At 40.9% G+C, this 26,976-nt stretch overlaps 1 protein-coding gene across 4 annotated transcripts in view; it reads right to left on the bottom strand.

The window, feature by feature from the left end:
- Positions 1-26,976, bottom strand: part of atl2 (atlastin GTPase 2) — a 72,593-nt gene that overhangs the window by 25,166 nt on the left and 20,451 nt on the right. For all 4 annotated transcript variants that reach the window (XM_080200154.1, XM_080200157.1, XM_080200156.1 and 1 more), the window contains exons 2-3: positions 20,609-20,856; positions 5,879-6,013 (exon numbers count right to left, since the gene is read on the bottom strand). In XM_080200154.1, the coding sequence (XP_080056280.1) occupies positions 5,879-6,013; positions 20,609-20,856 (383 nt within the window). The remainder of the gene's footprint in view (positions 1-5,878; positions 6,014-20,608; positions 20,857-26,976) is intronic.

Below are 26,976 nucleotides of genomic sequence, written 5' to 3' on the forward strand. Positions count from 1 at the left end.
AATGCTTCTTGCATTCAGATAAAGTACCTTCATCCCAGCCTTCACCTGTACCCTATTTGCCAGAACGCCACCAACCATACTCACGCCCCCTACTCCTTTTATTATTGGGACATCCTTGGCCTCCTCCCTTACCTGCACCCTCTCCTTTACTTTAGACCCCGTAATGTCACCTACCCTCACCCCTCCTAATTAGTTTTAAGCCCTAACTACAGTCCTATTTACACGATTAGCCAGGACTCTGGTCCCAGCACGGTTCAGACCAACCCCATCCCACCCGAACAGGTCCCACCTACCCCAATACTGATGCCAATGCCCCATAAATTCAAACCCATTCCTCCCACACCAATCCGAGCCACCCATTCACTTCCTTAATCTTATCACCCCTACGCCCGTCCTTATTGATATAGACAGGGGCACGCTCTCCACTAGGCTTCCTGAAGTCAATGACTATCTCCTTCATTTTGTTGACATTGACGATGGGTGAACAATATCAATGAGGACCTTGACACCTTTAGTCATTTTGAGGCTGGTTGCGGTATGTCCGAAGATGACTGATCAGGCTAATTTGGGCACAGAATGTCCTGGCACATACTGGACAGATTTGTGTAGAGAGATTAGTTGCTGCACTGGTGGCTCTGGACTTGCACAGCTCATGCTTAAGTTGTGCTTCAGCAATACACCTTGCTTCATAAGCCTTTGTGGATGAGGCAGTGCCAGGAAGAGTGGTTTTGTGCCAATGTTTCCCAGGTGGTCATGTCTATGTCAAGTAACTTCAGGGAGGTGGTGTCTTTGAAACATTTCTTCTGTTCTCCATGTGAGCACCTTCCAGCAGAGAGTTCCCCAAAAAGGAGCTGCTTAAGTATGCACTCGTCTGACATACGGATGACATGGCCTGCCCACCAGGTCTGCGCTCTCATCAGCAGCATGTGGACTGATGGTAGACTTGCTCTAGAGGGAACTTCAGTGGTACTTTGTCTTGCCATCTGATGCATAATATTCTGCGAAGACAAGTCATGCGAAAATGATTGTGCTGTCTTGCATGCCTTTGATACACAGTCCACGTTTCACAGGCATACAGGAGGGTAGTGAGCACCATGGTGCTGTAGACCTTCAGATTTGTTGCTGGGTTGATTCCTTGACATTCCCATACAGTGCAGTCTACCTAAAGCAGAACTTGTCTTCACTATTCTGGAGTTAACTTCTGTATGAAACCATCCATTCAGGGTGGTTTATTGTTGACATTGAGGGAGATACTGTCATCACACCAGTTCAGGTTCTCTGTCTTGTCATTGTTTGAGATCTGACCCACTACAGTGGTGTCATCAGCAAACTTCAAAATCAAGCTGGAGGGGAATGTGACCACACATCATGGGTGTATAAGTATAGTAGGGGGACAGAGGATACAGCCTTGTGGGGCAGCAGTGTTGATGATCATGGAGGAGTTTGGAGTTGTTGCCTACCCTTACTAATTGTAGTTTGTGGGTTAGGAGCTCAGGATCCAATCACAGAGGGAGAAGCCTCAGGCCAGAGTTTGGAGATGAGTTTTGTAGGAATAATGGTGTTGAAGGCTGAGCCAAAATCAATAGGTGTCTTTGTTATCTAGGTGTTCCAGGGTTGAGTAGGGCCAAGGAAATAACATCTGCTGTGGACCTGTTGCAGCAGTAGACAAACTGTAGCGGCTCCAGGCAATCTGGGAGGCTGGAACTGATTTGTGCCATGACTAAACTTTCAAAACACTTCATAATGATCAATGTCAGAGCCACTGGATGATAGTCATTAAAGTATGTTGCTTGGCTTTTCTTTAGTACCAGGATGTCATTGTCATCTTGAAGCAGATAGAGACCTCACATAGGAAAGAGGTTGCAAATATCCCTGCCAGCTGATCCACGTAGGATCTGAGTGCTCATCCGAGTATCCCATCCAAGCCAGTCACTTTATAGGTTGTTTGCCTTGAAGTTAAAAAAGATTTACTTCCAATATTCAAGAAAAGCATTTCCTTGAAATCTTCAGCATGCAAAGAAAGCAGCTTCCTAACTATCACGTACCATTAGAATGTCCTTGCATAAAGATTTAAATTTGATTCTTCTGCTCCTTTGGCTTCTGCAGTGGCATGGCCAGTAGATTTATACTATGCAGAAACTTGAGTGCAGACTACTATCCTCTTAGTCTATAGAGGATAGTGCATTCATTTAATGCATCTTGTGTCCTTTCCAAAACCTTTTTCATCCAAATCTGAATCTTCAATTTTAGTGGAAAGAATAGTTTTCAAACAAGTACCATTGAATACAAATAGGAAATGACAATCCAGAACAAAATCTCCAGGTGTTATAATTGAATTGCCCTATTTTCCAATCCTTAGAACGTCATGAAAAGTGAAATTGGCCACTGTAGTTCATGTGCATTCTCTTCACAACACCCTCCCCACCCCTGTAAACAAAGCCCATAGCAGAATCAGATCAAAAGATAATACCCTGTAAATAGTACCCAAATGTTAAAGTTTTAAAATATCTAACCAACTGTCATGGCAAAGGTGTGCCAAACACTGCCCAAATAAACCCAGAGGAAAATCTTAAATTGACCAAAACAAAACAATCAAGTCAGACAAAAGCTAAAGATACTGTAGCAAAATAACAAAAGGCAGATTTATTGCATTTTAACCTCGTTTTTCCTGAAGGCATTCAACTTGTACTATATTACAGATCATAGGGCTCCAGGAGCCCTCACATTCATATTTGAATCCAAGAGCATCAATTGCCACAGAAACCATCACAGCTAACTCAGTCCTCTGTTCACTGATCATATGCACACTTCATAGTCAAATCAGTACTTAGCGACTGGAATGTTAAAACCTCTCTTATTATTAGCTTCAAGTTATACAACACGTGGTAACAAATCCTTCTGAATTAGTAAACATCATGATCGCCATTTGTAGAGTTCAGCACCATGGGCACTACCAACTGAACCAACAGTAGAGCTACATTAACAAATTTCTATTGCATTTCATTCCAAATAACACCATCTAATCAAATAAATGTTTTATACAGTATGCAGATGTTTAATTTTCTTTTGCATTTTTTCCTTAATTAAAAACACATTAACATGGACTGCATACCTCCCTCATTTGCCACCACAAAATATCATTTATGGTCCAACAGGTGAACTGATCGTAGGCCTGAACATTTCTTTATTACACAAGATTTCAGGATTAGGAGTCTTTTGTGGGATACAATTTTCTACAAATCAGAAGTCTACATAAGAACATAAGAAATAGGAGCAGGAGTAGGCCAACTAGCCCTTCGAGCCTGCCCCGCCATTCAATAAGATCATGGCTGATCTGTCGTGGCTCAGTTCCACATTCCCGCCCTCTCCCCATAACCCTTAATCCCCCCTCTCATCAAAAACCCATCAACCCATGTCTTAAAAATATTTAGCGAGGCAGCCTCCACCACTTCAACGGGCAGAGAATTCCGGAGATTCACCACCCTTTGAGTGAAGAAGTTCCTCCTCAACTCTGTTCTAAACCGCCCCCCCTTTATCTTGAGGCTACGCCCCCTAGTCCTACTATCCTTTGAGCGGGAAGAGTCTCTCCACCTCTATCCTATCCATCCCATTCATCATCTTATACGTCTCAATGAGATCTCCCCTCATTCTTCTAAACTCTAACGAGTACAAGCCTAATCCATTCAGCCTCTCCTCATAGCTCAACCCCCTCAACTCCGGCATCAGCCTAGTAAACCTCCTCTGCACTCCCTCCAAGGCCAAAATATCCTTGCGTAAGTACGGCGCCCAAAACTGCACACAGTACTCCAGCTGCGGCCTCACCAATGCCCTATACAGCCGCAGCAAGACCTCCCTACTTTTATATTCAATCCCCCTCGCAATGAAGGCCAGCATCCCATTCGCCTTCCTGACCACCTGCTGCACCTGCAAGCTGGGTTTTTGCGACTCAAGCACAAGGACCCCGAGGTCCCTCTGCACCGTCACCTGCTGCAGTTTTTCTCCACGTAGGTAATAATCCTTCCTACCATTATTCCTACCAAAGTGGACCACCTCGCACTTGCCAACATTAAATTCTATTTGCCATTTCCTGGCCCATTCGCCCAGCCTATCTAGATCCTTCTGTAGACTCTCACCACCCTCCGCACAATTTGCCTTTCCACCAATTTTGGTGTCATCAGCAAATTTCGACACCCTACACTCGGTTCCCTCCTCCAGCTCATCTATATAAATGGTAAATAGCTGAGGCCCCAGCACCGACCCCTGGGGCACCCCACTAGTCACCATCCGCCAATCCGAATAGCACCCATTAACCCCCACTCTCTGCCTCCTATTTGACAACCAGTCCTCTATCCACACTAACACCCTACCCCCAACTCCAGGCCCCCTGACCTTCTGCAATAACCTCTTGAGGCACCTTGTCAAACGCCTTCTGAAAATCAAGACAGACCACATCCACCGGCTCTCCTCTATCCACCGCCCTAGACACATCCTCATAGAACTCCAGTAAATTTGTCAGACACGACTTCCCTTTAACGAAACTGTGCTGCGTCTGCTCTACCAAGCAGTTCCCCTCAAGATGCCTCGCTATTTCCTCCTTGATGACGGATTCTAACATTTTACCCACAACAGACGTTAAACTAACAGGCCTATAATTCCCCGCCTTTTGCCTGGCACCCTTCTTAAACAACGGCGTAACATTAGCCGTTTTCCAATCTTCCGGCACTTTCCCAGAATCCAGCGACGTCTGGAAAATAACCACCAAGGCATCCACTATCACCTCCGCCATTTCTTTCAGGACCCTCGGATGCATTCCATGCGGTCCTGGGGACTTGTCCACATTCAGCCCCTCCAGTCTGTCGAGCACCACCTCTCTAGTAACAGTAATGTCATCGAGACCCTCCAGTCCTACCACCTTTCCATCTCTAACATCCGGCAAATTATTCACGTCCTCCTCCGTGAAGACTGAAACAAAAAAGTTATTCAAGACCTCTGCCATATCCCCATCCCCTACCACTAAGTCCCCCTTCTCATCCTCTAAGGGACCAACGTTCACCCTAGCCAGCCTCTTCCTTTTTATATATTTATAATCATTATAATCATTATATTTACATAATCAAATTGCACTCAAATGTAATTTGGAGTATCAAGTGGAATCTGGGGAAGAGGAAAAACCCATCCAAGTGGCTAAATTGAAGCTTCCTTTGACTTCAAATTATTAAAATCCATCTTTTATAATTCAAAGCCATGGCATTACAGGTGCAAAAGTAGTTTAGTGATGAGAATTGCTTCAAGTTGAGCTACCAGTTTATGATAATGTATTTACACTGCAATGAGAGACGTTAAAACAGATTACAGGTGGCTATAGTGTGGACCACGATTGCATTTCTCTAAAAACCCTTTCCCTACTGCTTCAAATTCCTCTTCCAAAAGTGCCACGATTACTGGTTTAGTTTTTAACCTCTTGATATTTGACTGTGATTATTTAGCTCAGAACAAAAGCTCATGTTTAGGGCAGTGCTTCCCAAACTTCTTCCACTGTGGCCCCATTGAGTCCTCAGAATTGCGATGACCCCTCAATGGGAGCAGAGGTATGGATGGTTTTTTTTGCAGCATCGGCCCTAAAGCATGGGCCAATGGTGTGGCACCTGCCATTTAAAAAGTTAATGCAGTCTCATGGCTGTGGGCATTCAGAGTTTCACAGCAGCCATTGCTGCTGCAGAGCTGGTGACCAGAATCTCATCTTACAACCCCCAGTTTGGGAAGCCCTGCATTATGACAGTTTAGAACATTTGTAGTTGGTGCTCCCATTTATAGAAAAAGCACACATGAAATAGAATCTGAAGTATTTAACGCTTTTGTAAAGTTCACTTAAGCATACCTGGCTTCCATCAGGCTTGTTGATTACGAAAACTTCACTCCAAATTTGTATGCCAGTAGTTTCACGCTCACATCCACCTCTCCAAGTAAAACCGGTCAATGGTTCATCATCTCCACCCAACCACGTACCAGGATTCTGTAGAGGAAAAACAAGCATGTGTAGAACTTCAAGAAATAATTGCAAAAGTCTTTCATTTGTTGGGAGAATTGATAGCAAAGATTATTTTTGACTTTTGTCGGAAGGATTCAAACTACCCATCTCTATCTACTAGAAAGAACCAATAAAATCCATGATTTCAGAATTTACCGAAACACTGACTTTCTGCCACAACTAAATTGAAACAATTAGATTTTTTTTTAATGAAACAGGTTGTAAATTGAAACAGTTGTACGAGTTAGCAATAAGACTGTTTCATTATTAATAACACAGTGTTGAGAAGTGTAAAACACACTACCAGAGTTGGTGATTGAAACAGGCACTAGGCCAACTTGTAAAATATAGGATATTCGGAGGAGTGTAAAAGAATATGGACATAGGGCAGGTACACAAACCTGCAATGCGCAACTGGATGTTCCAAGTGTTTACACAATCTGATGTAGCCTCAAAACACATCTAAAATTTGGTCTATAACAAATCTTATCGCTCCCTTACAATTTTCAGCAATGGTTTTACATCAGCTTAGTGAAGGTTTTACTGCAGTTCCAAAGTGATATGACTGATTTCATGAGTGGATGAGAATTGGTAAAGTAGAATAATGCACAATGAGGCATTCTGAAATCAGAAATGACCTCGACTATATTTGCTTGATATTCAAAACCATTCCAGGAAGAGTAGAAACAAGGGACATCATTTGCAGAACTAACACTTTCCAGGGAAGAGAGATTAAAACAGATGAAGAAATACAAGCAATCTCACTACACTGATGGGCAAGTCTTTAATAATTGGCTTAGGCACTCCACATTAGGGACAGGAAAAGTACACCATCACCAGGGTTCTATTCCTAGTTAGCTAGCTATTTACTACAGATGTTACATTTATGTGCATGCCAAGATCTCTCCACTTTGAATTAAATGCCAAAGGAAATTTATCCAAGTCTGTTTAGATCTAGGCTCAGTGTGAATATGGCATACACATTTAATATTTTAAAAAATATGGTCAGAGAAGTGCATTTTGTAAGAGCCTGATATTGAGTATTTATGAATTGTAAACAAGGAAAGTTATTGATATGTATTGAACATGAAAAACAACCCAAGAGATCAATTAGCATTAGTTAGGGAAAGAGACTAATTTTGAGTATGGTCAACCAAAAATTATGAAAATATTTTCCAAATAAATTCTAGTGTGCAATCCCAAATAAGCACCCTTCCCAGATTTTCAAACACTAAATTACATAAATGTACAATTCCATTACACCACAACTCACTTCACTCTGCACAAGATAATAGGTGCAGGAGTAGGCATCTAGCCCTTCGAGCCTGCCCCACCATTCAATAAGATCACGGCTGATCTGAAGTGGATCAGTTCCACTTTCTTGTCTGCTCCCCTTAACCCTTAATTCCCTTGCCTATCAGAAAATCTATTTACCCCATGACTTGAACATTCAACGAGGTAGCCTCCACCACTTCAACGGGCAGAGAATTCCAGAGATTCACCACCCTGAGTGAAGGAGTTCCTCAACTCTGTTCTAAACTGCTCCCCCCCCTTATTTTGAGGCTCTGCCCTTTAATTCTGGTTTCCTTTCTAAGCAGGAAAAATCTCTACTTCTACCCTAACTAGCCCCTTCATTATCTTATAAGTCTCTATAAGATATCCCCCCCGCCAGCCAGCCTTCTAAACTCCGAGTACAGGTCCAGTCTATTTAATCTCTCATAAGTTAACCCCCTCATCTCTGGTATCAGCCTGGTGAACCTTCTGTACTCCCTCCAAGGCCAATATATCCTTTTGCAAATAAGGGGACCAAAACTGCACAGTGCTCCAGTTGTGGCCTCACCAGTGCCTTGTACAGTTGCAGCAAGACCTCCTTGCTTTTATATTCTATCTCCCTCGCAATAAAGGCCAACATTTCATTCACCTTCTTGACCACCTGCAGACAGCTTTTGCAATTCGCACACAAGGGCCCCCAGGTCCCTCTGCACAGTAGCATGCTGCAACTTTTCATCATTTGAATATTCCATCCTATTATTTCTTCCAAAATAGATAACATTATACTCCATCTGCCAGGTCCTCACCCACTCACTCAGCCTATCCAGATCTCTCCACTTTCCACGTCCTCCACACGATTTGCTTTTCCACTCATCTTCGTGTCATCAGCAAATTTTGTTACCCTACACTCAGCCCCCTCCTTCAGGTCATTTATGTATATGGTAAACAGTTGAGGCCCCAGTACCGATCCCTGTGGCACGCCACTAGTCACCAACTGCCAACCAGAAAAGCACCCTTGATTCCAACTCTACTTCCTGATAGCCAATCCTCAATCCACGCTAACACTTTACCCCCAACTCTGTCTACCCTAACCTTCTGCAGCAACCTTTTGAGGCACCTTATCGAACGCCTTCTGGAAGTCTAAAAACACCACATCCACTGGTTCCCCCGTCTACCGCACTAAACACACCTTCATGAAAATCCAGTAAGTTTGTCAAACACGACTTCCCCTTCACAAATCCGAGCTGCGTCTGCTTGATCGAATCATACTTTTCTAGGTGTCCTGCTACTACTACTTAATGATGGAATCTAGCATTTTTCCAACTATGGACGTTTAGCTAACCAGCCTGTAGGTACCCACCTTTTGTCTGCTACCTTTTTTTAAACAGCAGCGTAACAGTAGCTGTTTTCCAATCCGCCAGCACTTCCCCAGAGTTCAGCGAATTTTGATAACTACTAACACTTCTGCCATTTCTTTTCAGAACCATGGGATGCATTCCATCCGGTCCCAGGGACTTGTCTACCTTCAGTCCCATTAGTCTACCAAGCACTACCTCTCTAGTAACAGTAATTGTATTAAGGACCTCATCTCCTACCAACCCGCTATCTTTAATATTCAGTAAGCTATTTGTGTCCTCCTCTGTGAAGGCCGATACAAAAAAAAGGCAGCCATTTCCTTGTTTCCACCATTAAATTTCCCCCTCTTGTCCTCCAAGGGTCCAACATTCACTCTAGCATGATTTGTCTTTGCCCCAAATCAATTGCAATGATGCACTACGGGTTATAAACACTTTATAAACGATGCATTAAAGTTCACCTTTCAGCATAGTTAAAATGCAAAATCAGTACAACAGCCGATTCAAGTCCATTTTAAAAGTTATAAATAGTTTATGGTCAATGGTTACTAGAGCATCACAACGCTGCAAAGCTCAACAGCTGTACTATGGACTTTGAAATGTGGCAATACTGATAAATCCTTAATTTTGTGATTCTATACGAAGTGCATTACAGCCACTTTTTAGTACAAAGTCTAGGCTAAAGGGAATCCTGTCTCCCACTGCATGGAGGCTCAAAGGCAGCAAGAGGTTGTGCAAATAATAAATTCAGTTGAATAGGTACAAATCAATCTAAACATATGTTAAATCACATTTGCACTGCCTACTTCTTACAATTTGATGCTAATTGGAGCACCTCTAATTCAGATTCCAAAAAATTAGAATCTGAACCAACCCCTGGTAATTTTGTTTAACCATAAGACTTGGATACTTCAGTTTTATGCATCTACTGCTGGGATTTGAGCCTGTTCCTAGATTCTTTCTACAGCCAGGATGGCATGGGTCAATTTACTAAAACATCAGAAGCTGGCTCGAGTTCAACAGATGCACAGAAATAAGAGCTCCAATATAAAAGTAGTTTAATAATTTGTAATTATGGCATGGTTTCATTTATATAATTTGAAGATCTGGTGTGCAGATTGTAACAATGTATTGTAACAATGTATTGTTACTAGGATTAAAATGCAACCTTTCATGTGCACATAGACTTAGAATAACTAAGTTTTGATGAAGCTACGTTCCACCAAAACTATCCAAGTAGTCTACTGATCATTCAGCAAAAAGTTTTATTTTTTAGTTGAAATAACAAATTACAGAACAATGTGATGAGCATTTTTGTAAAAAAAGATTGAAATAGTATGATCTGTTTCACAGGAGGAAATGCAATACAATTAATAGGCTTGAGATTGCCAGGAGGAAGACAAAGACCTAACATCAGATGGAAAGATGCAGCAAAGACAAATGCAGAATTGAAGAATGGTGAATGACAGGAAGGGATGTAGAGGGGTGATCAACCATCGTGGCGACTCCAAGTAAAATGGGACAAGCTGGAAGCCTAAACCAAATGAAGCAGCTGAAAGATGGAGGCCATGATGGAGACAACCAAAAGATATGGAAGGAGGAATAAGGTGGTCAGTATTTTGGTACTAATAGGTTAAGGGTGCAAGAGGGGAGTCTCATGCACAAAGGGGGTCTGGGGAAAAAGACAGAAGGAAAACTTAAAATGCAAGGTAGGACCAGGCCATGCAAACCTTGTGAACTGATCAAATGATCTCAAATCAGTGACAAAATTGAAAAGGAAATTCATGACATTCCAAATTCACACCAGGGTAACAAAGACTTTAGCCTGGAAGTTAAATTTTGTATGCATGGTTTAATTGTTATAGCTGGATGGGGACCCATCAGGATGATTAGTGATTGGCAAACACAATGAAACCACTTTATTCAACTCCATACATTCTGTTTGGAGGGTCAAGTGGTTGCTCTATTCCAATCATGTGTTATAGATTAGGCCAACTCTGATTACTGCTTCCACATTCATTTTTATTCACAACTCTTCCCTTTTGGTGTCTACCCCTAAAAAAGCTCTACATGTCACAAAGCTACATTTTCAAAATGATCATCTAGCTGTTTACCATCACATTGAACAAATCAGTAGCTAACAATCACACCCACCTTTAATACCCTGCCCCCATTAATTTCTCAGAGTAGCACACATGCACACTGTGGAAACTAAAATAATCTATAGGAAAACCCTACAATTAATTAACTCCACAATCAGTAACAGTGCCATGTAGACTTGATATCAAATCAACCACCCACATAGCCAGAGGAGGGCGGGGGGGGGGGGGTCAATCCTTGCACGAGCTCTCTGCAACAGGTGCAGTGACCAATGGTTCTTTGCTTATGCCAAAGGCTTGGCCCTGACTTTCCAAGCAAAATTTCAGAACCAAGGAAACACTCACTGAAGATCTGCTCCCTGGAAGCTGACTTCAGAAAATAAAAAATTTCAAACAATGAAACAGCCAGTCAAGGCAATCCTCCACCTGAACAACTCAGATCAGTCAAGAACTTCATGTCCAATTCTGTGGCTGACCACTCACCTATGACCCATCAAGTACTTTGGCATCACTCCTGACCAACTAGCAGCACTAGAACACTGCAGCCAAGGTTAAAACGAAAGAATCTCAGAAACTGGCCGAAACAGCTTGGATAGCAGAGTCAACACTGCACTGCTTCACTTTCTCTGGTTTATTTAACGGAGTACTGCTGCTCAACCTGGCTCTGAAGCTACACACAAACTTGGGGATATCCACTCAGTCTCATCATCCCAAAAATGATCCTAACAGTTAAAGTGGCTTTCGGTGCTAGCGCATTGAATTTCTTGACGTCCACAGGGAAACATCCTCATAAGAACACCACCAGCTGACTGCTAACAAAACACTGACAGGACAAGAAAATCTAATCTGAAATCCGATTACCTCCATTGGAACACACTCCATAGCTTACAAACCAACAGCAGCCCCACCTCTTGATGGCACACCCTCTGGTCAATTATAAGCATCACCAACTGCAGCCTGGTAACTGATCAAAAGTGCTGAATTCCCAGGTTTCAATCTTGCATGGGAAAGTTAGACAACATGCAGTTGTTTGAGAGCAGGCCATGGAAAATGTGGCCACTTGCATCACTAGCTGAACAAACTGTTTGTGGCCATCCAAGTCAGGCCAGTTCCTGTGACTAACTGCCCAACTTCCATTTGGTACTCAATTAATTTGATACTCCTCAGATAGGGTTCCTCCCAATCAAGTCTGACATCAGAGATTCAAAGATGACTCCAGTCTCTAATTACAAATACTCTTCCAACTCTTCACAAACTGTTAAATCCACTAAGCTGGCACTTCCTCTGGGTTTCACTGAACATTAGTTTCTCAGCTCTACCAAGGTAAGGGGTTCTTGAGGTTTCTTCTGAGCCATAAATACCTGGTACCAAACCATTACTTTCTCAGATCCATAGGACTTCTCAAAGTCCTCACAGCCTGGAGGCCAACAGCTCCCATGGTTTCTCCATGAGCTGCATACCACACAAGTTCCAAACTGTAACCCTGACTTTCCAGCAAACATGCAGATAAATTGAAACCAGAGATCCTTCTTAAGCTCCAACCAACTCCAAGGCAACATATACTTTCACTGTTCACTGAATGCTTTCAAACCAAATTTAACTCCAACTCTCAAAACAAAGCGTCTTTGCAAGCAGCATAGGCATCATGTCTCCAGCTGACTAAGCCAGCCTATTTCATGATTTTTCCTTTCTAGCTGTTAGCCCAAGTCAACGTGGCCCCAACTTTAAGTGCAACAGACTTCAAGTTGTTTTATCCCATTTTCAACAGTTCAAGTTTAATCCTCCCAGAACTAAAAATTCTATCTAAAATACATGAACTAGATCTGTCACATCAGATACAATGACCATTTGAAAAGAGGGACAGCTGTGAAACAGCCAATCCAAGGTGGATTCAGGAGGCCTTTCTGCCTGTTGTCTCTTCTGGCTTTTTAAAACTACGTACCAATTCAGTATTAGTTCTCATGGCTCTTCAAGAAATCCAATTTCCTGAACACTACTACTGAATGTTTCTTCCATTCCTGTTATGTAGTGCATTCCAAACCATAAATTAAAAAAATTTAAACTCCCATTTTCACGTTTTTTGCCAGTTTTCTGAAATGCATCTGGTTACTAACCCTATTTACTTTTATCAAAAGCTCTCAATTTGAAGAGCCATGATCAGATCTTCCTTTAAAATTTTCCTCCGCTGCAGAACAAAACCAAAATTGAGTCACTCCAGATTACTAAGCAATGAACTAAAAAAAATTAGTTCAGTAATAAATTTGTGCTGTACTTTGTCAAATCCTTTCAAGTTGCCATGTATATTCTTAAGTCCGTTATAATGGATAGCTGATATTCCTTCACATTTATATGGAATTCCCTTTCCACAATACAATTAGGGTATTGAATGGTTTTGTTCAGTGCTTGTTCACAGCCTTGAAGAACTTGATTGTATCAAGTCAAAGACAGGAATACTTTCTGACCATTAGGACATTTCTGCTGAGAGCCAATTGAGAAAGTGGCTGTGCTGCCAGCGTGCACACAGGCCAAACTATGCATTCACTTCATACCTGCACCTCAAGGTAACTGCAGAAATACTAGTTTGATTTATCAGCTGGGTTTTGGGAAGAGACCAAGGGCAGTAGCCAATAGTTTCCATGAATGTTAGATGAGGGCCAAAGTTTTTCATGGCATTTGTATTGCAGCAAAGATAGTAAATAAAAGCATTACGTTACAAAGTTTACTAGTCCTGCATTTCTATCACTGCAAAAAGTCCACTAGGTTCATCTTGACAAGGCTACTAACTGCAGAAAATCTGGGCAATGGGCACAAGAAGTCAAAGAATAAGAGTATTCAATTCCAAGTCATTTACTTAGATTAAGTATGGGCAAAATCACTAGCTTTGTCAATTACCAATTAGAAAAGCAAAATACTCTGCATTTCACAATATAAACAAATATTCCTGAAAGTGATAGTGTTATTACTTCATTAAAAGTGCCAGTCTTATTGCCATGAGACATGTACAATCTTCTACAAGGTTCACATGTTCCTCCTACAGAATTCCAGCTTCATGAACATACCATGCGAAAGTATCTTTTCAATAGGCACACAGATACAAAGTGGGATACCAAAATATTTTGCACCACCATAACCAGTTTCAACCTGCAATGCCACTGATTAGAAAATTACCTTCCTCCAGTTCTTATTTTAATTTATTTTTCCCCTTGGAAATCTGTTTAACATTTTTTGAAGTAGGCAACTTCTGGGGCTATTAAGTAGTTCAAGTTTTAAAATTAAAAGTGTCCAAGTGCCAGCATACCTGGTACTTAAAGAAACTAATTCAATGCGGAACAAAAAAGGTTACTTTTATTTTTAAAATAAATTCAATTCATCCTGCTCTTGTTAATCCATTACTAAATATCTGTTGATTTTGTAAAAATAAACTCAATGCTAAGCATCTAACTTAATTCACACTTTATATGAGAAACATTCAGTTTATATTGTCCTGATTATTATAACAATCTATGGAAGGAAAACAGAAGTATGGGGCAAGGAAGACAACACCAAATCATGTTCATTCATCTTTTTGTAGCCAAGATGCTGGCTCAACTGGTAGAACATCTTAATAGCTTAGTTTAGATTTCCAGCATCTGCACTAAGACAGAAGCTCATGAGTACTGAGCAGATCTGGCAGAGAGAAAGAAATACAATTAATGTGTTAGATCAATGATCTTTCAGTAGGACTGGAAAAGTTAAAGTTCTAACAGGTATTAAGAAAGTGGAGATTCAGGGGAAGGTCCCTGGTAGGTGAAAGGTAGGAGAGATTAAATTACAAAAAAAACAAGTGGATGATGGTGTAAGAGGAGATGAGAATGGGAAAATAGTTGGTGCAAAAAGCAGAAACAATTGCGGGGGTTTCCCAATGAAACATCAACTTGAAAAACAGATGCTGTCTCACCTGAGTTTCCAATATTCTGTTTTTACATATGGTCCAACCCAACCAGATTACATTTCCACAAAATGAAAGAACATTATGCTGGGAATAATTCAGGTCATTGAGGAGATTTTATGTATTGGTAGCAATGTTATTAAATATATCCATGTTTACTGATGAAAAAGTTGGTGGAAATGAAAGTTGAGGACGATGCAAGAGGTCAAGGCAACAGACTAAACAAGTGGGCAAGAACATGGCAGATGGAATATAATGTGGAAAAATCAGAAGGTATCCACCTTGGTAGAAAAAAAACAAATGCAGGGTATTTCTTAAATGGGGAGATTAGGAAGTGTTGATGTCTAAAGGCAGGGGAACATTCTTGTTCACAATTCATCAAAAGCTAACTTGCAGGTACAACAAGCAATTCAGAAAGCAAATGGTATGCTAGCCTAGCCTTTGTTGCAAGGAGTTCAGAGTTCAGGAGCATAAAGGCATCTTGCTGCAGCTGTATAGAACGTCTGAGGCACCACACCTGGTGTACTGCGTGCAGTTTGCCTCCTTATCCAAAGATATACTGGCCATAGATGAAGTGCAAAGATTGACCAGACTAACCTCTGGGATGGCAGAATTGTCTTTTGAGGATTTAAAGTTTATTTATTAGTGTAAGTAAGCTTACATTAAGACTACAATGAAGTAACTGTCAAAATCCCCTCATCACCACATTCTGACACCTGTTTGAGTACATGGAGGGAGAATTTAACATAGCTATTGCACCAATGCTCCAGAGCACCCAGGAGGAAACCCACACAAAGAACATGCAGACTCCACTCAGTGGCTCAAGCAGGAATCAAACCCAGGTCCCTGGCACTGAGGCAGCAGTGCTAACCACTGTACCACCCCATGTTTCCTCTGGTTGGAAGGGCTCCAGAATTTAACATGCCAGAATGAGGAAGCATTTCTTCAGACAGTTTGGAATTCTCTATGGAGGCAGAGTCTTAAACATTCAAAACAGAGGTTGCTACATTTCTAGATACCAGGGATAGTTTGGGAAGTGGCATTCAGGTAGAAAATCAGCCATGATTTACTTAAGTGCCAGCAGGCTCACTGGGCTGAATGGTCTACTTATACGTTATGTCACCTGATGTACATTTTGCTGGTGGGGTAAAGCTTTAAGGCCATAAAATTACTTGCTCTCAAATCACAGCTCAACTTGTCATGTCAGAATGAGGGCTGAAGATACAACAATGAAAGCAAACTTTTAAAAAGGAATCTATTTGCAACAAGATTTGAGTCAGACCAAAGAACCAATTCACGACTTCCTGTGTCTTCAGTGTGCCCCAAGGTGACAACATATTAGCACGGTTAGAGAACTGGTTAATGGATAGCAGCACAGCAGGGAAAACTGGCTGTTTTCAACTGGTAGGCAATAACTAATCAGTGCCAGAATCACTGTTGGGGCCTCAGCTGTGTTTCCATCCTGTAAACCTCTATGGCTCTATGATTCTATTAATTACTTTGCAGAAGGGAGAGTTTGCTGAACTGGAGTTGATTAGAACAGTTATGTTCAAAGACAACAAATGGTGAGAAACTTTTAAAAAGTGTTCAGAGGAATATCAGTCCTCAAGAAACAAAATTAAAATGGAGTAAGTCACTTGCTACAATTGTACAGTGAGGTCATGTACAGTTTGCCCTTCATATTTAATGGTTGTTATACTTGCATTGAAAGTGGTGCAGTGAAACTTCACCAGACTGATTTCTCGGATAAGGGGGCTATCCTTTAGAAAAATGGAGGTATGATCTATTTAAAAGATAGATCATGGAAGATCTTGACAGGGTAAATGCTGGGAGGTTATTATTCCTGGCTGAAGAATCTGGAACCAGCAAGTATATTCTCAGGACTTAAATCTAAGAAAAGGAGGAATTTCTTCAAGATTGAGCCTCTTTGGAATTTAGCTACCTCAGATAGCAGTTGTTGAGCACATTTCAAAGGGGAGAGTGATATTTCAGAACTAGGGAAATGGGGAAAAGTGATGCCAAAACACCCTTGATCTTACTGAATGGCAGAATGGGCCCCAGGCCTACACGTACTCCCACGTCATGGATCAGCAAATTTCAGCTTTGGTGCCAGATGTGATTCATTGAGAGCTATGTAGCTGGTCATATGTTTGGTTCATAAACTTGAATGCAAAAATAATTTAAATTTTGACCCAAATATTGGTTAGTGATCTCAGTAAACCTGAAGGGGATGGTGGTAATTAGATGATTGTTTTTTTAAACTTAGTAACCGTGAATAATTCATGTATGTTTGAGCATTGGCAAAAAGTGGTATTGAACTGAAATTCAATGCATGTCAGTCTTGTTTTGCATTATTAGCATTTCAGTATCATTGCTGCTTTTAGATTATCCTGTCTTTGACCTGTTTTCTCGACAATCTCAGGATTAACAACAAGTATACCAAGTTTTGTTTTGTACTAATTTTGTGACGAAGAAACCCCAGATCATCAAAACGAAAACTTCATTCAGTAAAAATGACTTTGTACACAGTCTCTTATCAACCTGATGTTCATTTGAACGTTAATCCAATGGCTTCTATGCAAGCAATTTTATACCAAAATACTAAGACACCTACATGTCAAGAATGAAATGGTTCAAACAGTTCCTGGAGTGTACAGCTCCTTTTGTCAAGCACAAAAACAAAAAAAAACAGTATTATTTACAAAGCCAGAGCTTACTTTCAAATTTATTTGGAAGGAAGGCAGAATGCTGCAATGATTTGCCTTGCTTTAGTTCTGGCTATCCTTGAGGTCTTCCCAAATCTCCACTTAAAACAATCTGTATATGGTTTTGATCAATGTAGTAATCAACTACTGCACAATTTTAATGTTCATAGAATCCCTATGCAGAAGGCCATTCAGCCCATCTAGTCTGCACTGACAATCTCACCCAGGCCCTATCCTGTAACCCAAATGTATTTACCACACTGATCCCACTAACCCACATGTCCCAGGACAATAAGGGACTATTTAACATGGCCAATCAACCTAACCCACACATCTTTCAGAATGTGGGTGGAAACCAGAGCAGCCAGAGGTACCCATGCTGACATGGGGAGAATGTGCAAACTCCACACAGATAGTGACCCAACCCAGGAGTCAAAACCAGGTCCCTGAAGCTGTGAGGCAGCAGTGTCAACCACCATGCTGTCCTTGAATGTTGGCCAAAATACTAATTTCTTGGTTTTCAAAGTTAAATACAAAAATATTCAAGCTATTGCACTTGGTTTTCAGTAACTGGAGGAATCACTAGAACTTCAACTATTCAAAACTAAAACCTTACAATGGGGGCATTCAAATTGCAAACGTTAAATTATGGGATGGAAATCTCAGATTGCAGCATTAATGATGTTTACATTATATAAAAACCACTTTTTAAAATTACAAGTATAATTTGGCTATATTTTTAGAAAACACAAAAAGGCATTTACATATGCAAAGCACTTGCTCAAGTCAATCCCAAATATAGACCTATAAATCAGCAAATAGGAGAGAGTCATGCATATCTTTATGCACATAGGAGTGATACATTTTGTATCCCTAGCATGCATGAGTTTGATTTTCACAGAATAAGGAATAGCCAGTTTCACAAACTCACTGAAATAGTAAAAAAACTGTACTAATGCATTCTCAGCCAGAAGAAAACTGACTTGTGTTCTCACCTTCACATGGTTCATCTCCAACACTTTTCTTTGACTTCTGACTATTTCTGGGGATAGGCAGTCAATGATAAAGGCTAAAGACTCCCACAACTACACTTCCTCCTGGAAGGACCCCATTCCATTCTTTAGTTTCCTGTTGCAACCCTCCCTCCCAGATCAAGCTTTCCTCATCCTCACTTACCATCACATCAGCCTCCAAATTCAAAGGATCATCCTCCATTTCCACCACCTGTAGCATGGTGCCACCACAAGATGAATCTTACCCTACCTACCCTTTCAACATTCCAAGGGAACACCATGATCCACTTCTCATTGCAAACGCCTTGTCCTCTTCCCATGCAAATGCAGGAGGTTAAAACATGCCATTTTAACCTCTCAATGTACAAAGCTCTGAACACTTCCAGTTGAAGCAGCAAATCACTCACTTTCAATATGACTACAGTATTCCTGCTCACAATGCAGTCTCCTTTGCACTGGGGAGATCAAACTCCAATTGGGTGACTTTGTGGAACACTTCCACTCAGTCTGCAAGCATGACCAAGTTTCCGATTGCTTGCCATTTAAATTTATGCTCTGCTTTCATGCTTAGATTTCTGCCCTCTGCTTGCTGTGATGTTCCAGTGAAGCTCAAAAAAAAATCAGCATTGTACCTGCCGATCAAGCACTTTCACAGCCTTCTGAATTCTACATCAATTTCAGCAGATTGTTTTTTTGCCATTCTCTTTGTCCTATGGCCAATAGGATTGGTCATTTAATCTCATCAACCCTCTCCCCATCCCAGACTTTCCCCATTTGATGGCATAAAAGTCAACATTTCTATCCTCCTGTTCTGAACATGCATTATATTTGACTCAATGTCAACTTTCTCTCTCCATAGGTGCTGTCAGACATGAGTATTTCCAGCACTTTGTTCAGATTTCCAGCAACATCTTATTTTTTCAACAGTTGCACACCATTTAGCACCTTTCACAACTACATTCCAAAATGTTTTACAGTCACAAATGTTTCTGAAATCACTGCTGTAATAAAAACTATGGCAACAATTTTTTTAAAAAATGTAAATTCTCAGCAGCAGGGTAATAACCAGATAATCAGTATCTATTGAGGGATAAATATCAGCTAGGACACAGATACTCACCTGCTCTTTGAAATAGTTTTACAACATCAGGTTAAAGTCCAACTATTTGAGAGCAGCATTCCAAAAGCTCATGCTATTTCATCAGGTGAAGGTGTTGAGACTACTTAACTATGCCTACCTCAGTCCAACACCAGCAACTCCACATCATGACTTTGAAATAGTGCCCCCTGACAGGCAGGCTGGGCCACAGTTTAATGTCTATGAAAGATGGTAGTAAAATACTCCTTCAGTATTGCATTAATTTCAGTCTGGAGATTTTTGTGCACGAGATCTGGGATGGAACTTGAACCTGTGATCTTCTGACTGAAAAGGTGGGAATACTACCAAACGGAGCCATAGATTGCACTGAACTTCCAAGAAAATAATAGGTAGGGAGAAACTGGCATCCTTGGAGTGAAAGAAATATGCAGGTGGCTCTTCTTTTGAGGCCTTTTAAGTTCTTAAAAGTTTAAACTTAAATATTTTCTCCTGTTGATTCTAAATTATATCTTGCAAGTACTGGATCACCACATTGCAGGAAGCCTCCAGGATCAGTTCTCAGGTCAATGGTGCTACTGGTCCAATAATTAGCCTGGATAATGGATGATCGATTAAGAGGATTCATGAAACACAAGTCATCTACAGACCCCACACAGAAGTAGATATAGATGGCAGAAATGAACAGACAGAAGCAATTATGATGTCATCTCAATCAAGTCAAGCCCCACAGGAATTATGAGATATGTATGAGGTACAAAGTGAGGGGTATCCTATCCCTGTAAGTGATTAATTTCATAAGACAAGAACAGGAGAAAATGAATTTGTAGGGAAAGTTACAATTAACCCTAGGTTGATCTTGAAGAACATTATTGCTTTCCAGGCTTAAAATGTAGAAATTAATTTAAATGTTCATAGCCTTTGACCATCTGGATGAGAACCAAGCAAGCATTGCTCTGAACTACAATTGAGACCAATTGATTGCAAACAAAAAGGTTGCAAATATCCAACTCACAAGCACTCAAACAGGAATGTACAATTGTCAGTGTTAAGTGACTGAAGATTTTCAATGTTCATAATTTAGACTAAAAAATAGTAGCATGATCTCTTACCTGACTGTACATATACCGCAACATGAAGTCCAACAAAAATGATTTGCCTTTACGAAATGCTCCTGCCACAGAGACAACCACAACATTCAAGTCCCGAATATGTTCCTGCAATAGAATTTGTTCCAAGGATTCTTCATCAAGATCAAAATGATGATTATCTTCATGTGCCAACACAACTTGTATTGGTCTTGCCTCTTTCATGGGTACATCATCTGAATTCATAGCAGTCTCCTGGCTACCAGAGTCATCTGTTGAAAACCAAAAATAAGCTATAAATGACATTAACTGTGATTTGATCCACTCACCTGGTTGCATTTTTCCTTTCCTAGTCTAGAATCACAAAGCAATTTAATCCCAATTGAAATTTATTAAACTCAGCACACACCAGGCAAAAGTAATCCCCCCCCCCCAACACACAACCCCACCTGGGCAAAGATATTCTGCCCAAAAACCCTAGCCAGACGTAACAATTAATGGTCAGCAGACTGGAATACAAGTAGCCAATACCCAAATATGGTTTAAGTACATTTATAAACAGCTCAATCAATTTAAAAAACAACAAATAGAACAGCTTTTATCTGCAAGTTTGAATAATGTGCTTCCACAGCCTTAAGTAATATTAAACCCAACTGAGACTGGATCTCAATTAACATCTCAAAAGAAAGCAATAAAGTTCTCCCTCAGTGTTGCATTAAATTCAGCCTAGAGATTTTCATGTACAGTCTGAGTCCTTGTGTTAACCACAAGTTCATTAACAAGTACAGTAACGCTAACAAATCATTGCTTAGAACATAAGAACATAAGAAATAGGAGCAGGAGTAGGCCATCTAGCCCTTCGAGCCTGCCCCGCCATTCAATAAGATCATGGCTGATCTGTCGTGGCTCAGTTCCACTTTCCCGCCCTCTCCCCATAACCCTTAATCCCCTCTCTTATCAAAAACCCATCAACCTGCTTCTTAAAAATATTTAGCGAGGCAGCCTCCACCACTTCAACGGGCAGAGAATTCCAGAGATTCACCACCCTTTGAGTGAAGAAGTTCCTCCTCAACTCCGTTCTAAACCGCCTCCCCTTTATCTTGAGGCTGTGCCCCCTAGTCCTACTGTCTTTTTTGAGCGGGAAGAGTCTCTCCACCTCTATCCTATCCATCCCATTCATCATCTTATACGTCTCAATGAGATCTCCCCTCATTCTTCTAAACTCTAACGAGTACAAGCCTAGTTTATTCAGCCTCTCCTCATAGCTCAATCCCCTCAACTCCGGTATCAGCCTAGTAAACCTCCTCTGCACTCCCTCCAGGGCCAAAATATCCTTGCGCAGGTGCGGCGCCCAAAACTGCACACAGTACTCCAGCTGCGGCCTCACCAATGCCTTATACAGCTGCAGCAAGACCTCCCTACTTTTATATTCAATGCAAACTAGGTCACTCACTCGTCAAAATAACTACTTGCCAGCAGACTAAAAGCAGATGCACCTCCATACCCAAGAAATATTAATGTGCTTTAGATGGAAAAAAGATTGATTTTTCACTTTACACCAATACATGATGTGTGGTTTCTTGTGCTATACAGAAAAAGCATACTGTTCATATATTACATAGGGAAGGAAAGGAGAGAGCGTAGAATAGTGTTACAGTCATAGCTAGGGTGTAGAGAAAGATCTTAATACAAGGTAGGTCCTTAAAAAATTGATGGTTTCAGGAAGTTGTTTGTGTGCCAGTTGGTACATCACCTCAGACTTTGGTAGCGAGTACCTTATGGTCAAGGACAATGTATACCCAATAGACAAATATTTCAACTTTTTTTAAACAAATCCTTAAATTTGAAACATTTTTTCACTTGTGCCCAACCTAGATTTAAAGAGCCAGGCTTCTCTGCTGCATGAAATATGTAATTTTTAGATCAATTTCTTCCAAAGAAATGCACTCAAACTTCAAGTTATTCTTGCAATTACACTATGAGTCACATTAAACAATGTGAAAAATGTGAATCTCATTTTAAATAAATGTTTCGATGTACTGTTCAAAATTTTAAACAAAGTTAACTTCGAAAATTCTTTAGTTTGTTTTGGTACAGGTTCGACATTTACTCACAATAGTGCACTGTGTACTACTAGAATCATTTAAAAAAGCTTAGCCTGTTGATGCAGTAGACTTAAACACTGATCTTTTAAACAGATTGCTACCTCCAAAATTTCCCACTTAATTATGCATCCTGTTAAATTAAACATTTAATATTCAGTTATGTGCAGGTAGTAGCCATTAGTTGAGCCACTTATAACTGGTTGCAGAGTAAAACTCTGGCAGCACGGGCTCGTTGGGCCAAAGGGCCTGTTTCCCATGCTGGGTTGTTCTTTAAAACTGGGGTTATTAGTTTTGGATGGTGTAAAGCCTCAACTAAAAGCTAATCTTGAATATTTTAAAAATGTGAATATTAACTCCAGTTTTATCTTTCACCTACTGACTTCCTGGAAGAGAACACATACTGCGTAGAAAAACAAGGAACACAAACTACACAAAAGAGTTTGTGGGTAATGGTGAAAAGCAATAGAGTGTTTGAAGTATCAAAAAAATGACAAAAGTCATGTTGAACTGGGGAAGGCACAGTAAGAAGTATCAAACACCAGATTAAAGTCCAACAGGTTTATTTGGAATCACAAGCTTGAATGCTGCTTCTTCATCAAATGAGTTCACAAATACAGCATATAAGCAGAGACACAATTGCAAGATAACAGTTATGACAATGAGTCTTTACAGGTGCAGAGTGCAAGTGGAGAAAGAGATAACATGTTAGTGGTGTGAACTGTCTCAAGCCAGGACAGTTAGTAGGATTTTGCAAGCCTAGGCTAAATGGGGTTTGCACGTAGTATGACATGAAACCAAGATTCTAGTTGAGGCTATCCTTGTGCGTGGGAAACTTAGCTGTCAGTTTCTGCTTGGTCATGTCTTGAAGGCCACCTTGAAGAACAACTGCCCAGGGATCAGAGGCTGAACATTCATGACTGCTGAAGTGCTCCCTGACTGGAAAGGAACACTCCTCCCTGGCAATTGTCGCATGGTGTCTGCTCATCTGTTATCATAGCGTCTACATGGTCTTGCCAATGTGCCACATCTCAGAACATCCTTTTCTGAAGAGTATAAAGGTAGATAACATTGGCTAAGTCACAAGTATGTACCATGTACCTGGTAGGTGGAGTTCTCACTTGTGATGGTGAGATGTGTCAATCGGCGAGTCAAGCACCATATCCGGTTCTTCTCAACCGTGGGCTTGCATTAAAGTGAAGTGCTGAAGTGACCGCCCTTGGAGATCCACAAGCCCACAGATAACCTCATGATGCTCTACTTTTCCAGGTTCCACCTTAAACACGTTAAAGAAGCCACCCTCATGGGCAATCCATCTGTATACACAGGGTCTGCTTAGATGAGGAGGAACACAACAGACATCTACAGATGCTGAAAGATGTCCTTGATCTCACTGATCAACAATTTCAATGTGCCACAGCAAAAAACTAACAGCCACCTCAGAATTCAAACATGGGGCACAGCTGACAGTGTCCTAAGTCGCCCAGTACTTCCCTGGAGCTGGAGAAACGACATCGGAGCCTTCAGCATCATTGAAGACGAATACTTCACCAAAACCAAACCCGCACCTCTACTACTTGCCTTCAAACAACTGCGCAACCTCGATCAGACCATAGTTCACAGCAAACTACCCAGCCTTCAGAACAGCACATAACCCTGCCACAGCAACTTCTGCAAGATGTGCTGGATCACTGACAGATACCACTACCCACCAGGTACATGGTACATATTCATGTGACTCAGCCAACATTGTCTACCTGATATGCTGCAGGAAAAAATGCCCCAAGGCATGGCACATTGGCGAGACCATGCAGACACTACAAAAACAGAGGAATGGGCACCACTTGACAATCACCAGACGGGAGTGTTCCCTTCCTGTCCAGGAACATTTCAGTAGTAAAGAGCATTCAGCCACCAATCTTCAGGTAAGCGCTCTCCAAGGCAGCCTTCAAGATGCATACCAAATGCAGAATCATCAAGCAGAAGCTGACAGCCAAGTCCTGCCATACATGAGTGGCCTCAACAGGGATCTTGGGTTCAGATCACACTACATGTAACCCCCACCATTGGCCTGGGCTTACAAAATCCTACTAACCATCCTAGGCTTGAGACAATTCACACTTTAACCTGTGATTAGCCCTCTCTCCACCTGTAAATGCTCACATTACCATTATCTTGCAACGGTGTCTCTGCCTACATATTCCATATTTGCGAACCCACCTCGCCACTCACCTGAAGGAACAGCACTCCGAAAGCTCACAATTCCAAATAAACTTGGAATTTAACCTGGCGTTGAGGCTTCTTACTGTGCAGACTTAAATTATATCAGTCTAATGACATCAATTTTCTAAACAAACTAGTGTTAAGTTGAAAGCTTAATTTCCTTCAAAATCAACAGCCAAAAACACTTAAGGTATGTATATCAGTAAGGGTTAAACAGGATTAAAATCTGGAGAGATAAAAGATCAAGAAATGAAGTGTAAATGGCAAGAATGGATCTTTGATTACTGCAGACAGGCATTTGCATCTGAAACCTGTGAATAAAGGAAGTCTTCACTGTAGAAAAATTCTAAAAAGATAAGGAAGCAAGGACTCTGAAGGTCAATTTTGGCTAATCATGCATGAAATGTCTGGAGAATAATAAACAGCTTGTATTACTGGTGAGCATGTTTGGTTGGATGTAGGGAAGCTGTGCATAGAGAAAACAGTTGGTGCATGATGTATTGAGCATATATAAACATACAGTGGACATATTTACTACACTAACACCATGCTTAGCTCACAATTAAAGGATAACAATGACTTGCACGGTATATTTTAGTTTTGATCAGACTACCACAAAAAAAGGACGCTTCAGAGAATGAATTTGTTCCATGACTAAAATTGGCTCTCAAAAATGATGTTTGTATTAGTATATTGATAGAGATTAAAACATCCATCAAGCCTACTACCCTGTATTAAAGTTAAGGATAACGATGATCCCAACACTAAGTGGTCAGAAAAGTGTGACAATTATATTTCGCTGCAGTGTTGTAATTTAAACATGATCTATAGTGGATTTCTCATCTGAAAAAAGATGAGCATCAACCACCACTGTCAAGCATGTCTAGGTAAGTTGAATCAACTTCTGTACTTTATTCAACTCTATCTAGGTCACCATAGGAGCTCAAGGAGCATAAAAATGAATCTGCATACTTAGAAATTCAAGTTTATTCTTATTCTCAAAAGCACTCAAGTGCTACAATTAACTTCCACTACTGTCTTAACTCTTTTGCCTGTACCTGGAGTTAAATTGTCAGTTCCAATTTCAGCCAAGACTCACTGTCTTTTCAAAGAGGAAGTCTGGGCAGTTAAACTGTTTCCCATACTTATCTCAAATATACGTTAAATGATTTGTTCTGCAGACCCCCAGCCCAGGCTCTGTATACAAGTTTGAGGTCACAGGAAATGCAGCTTATTAAATTGCAATTAAAACAAAAAAAAAATGAAGATACTCAACAGATCAGGCAGCATTTATGATGGAGAGAAAGATTTCAAGTTGATGGCCTTTCACCAGAAAGGTTTCTTTCCCCATAGATGCTGCTAGGCCTGCTGAGAATTTCCAGCACTTTTGTATTCATTAAGGTTATTTTTGCAGTAAGCAGAAGAGAGAGAAATAGAAGTAAAAAACCGAACAGCATCTAACTGATGATATAACACCAGGAACAAAGTGAAATTAACATGTTTTGCTTCAAACAATTGAAGTCTACCAGAAAAAGGGCCTGTTTCCCATGCTGGGTTGTTCTTTGTTCTTTAAAATGCTAGTAATGCTCCAAAGGGCTGGCAGAATCTTCAGGAGTGGAAAGATTTGAAATCAATGACTTTCATTAGAATTGTGTAAAGTTTATTTATTAGTGTCACAAGTAGGCTTACATTAACACTGCAATGAAGTTACTGTGAAAATCCCATAGTCACCTGCACGTCTATTTTCTCAGCAATGCATTCATTCTGTACTAAAGGCCGCAGGAAAGCCAAGTGGTGAGTAATAGGCACCAGGACCTGACATGGGTGAATTCTGCATGTTAATCTCACCTGGTCTTGGTGATCTGTAAATTTCCTGTTGTGGTCATGTCTGTCGGTTCTTTGCTTGTGGGAGAGAGTTGCAGTGAACCTTATTTAACTATTAGGATGGCTAATCAAACCTAGACCCGCGCATCTTTGGAGTGTGGGAGGAAACCGGAGCATGCGGGGAGGGCCCACGCAGACACGGGGAGAATGTGCAAACTCCACGCAGACAGTGACCTGAGGCTG

Source organism: Carcharhinus amblyrhynchos, chromosome 12, assembly GCF_965287045.1.
Source record: "Carcharhinus amblyrhynchos chromosome 12, sCarAmb.v2.hapA, whole genome shotgun sequence".
NCBI classification, from domain to species: domain Eukaryota; kingdom Metazoa; phylum Chordata; class Chondrichthyes; order Carcharhiniformes; family Carcharhinidae; genus Carcharhinus; species Carcharhinus amblyrhynchos.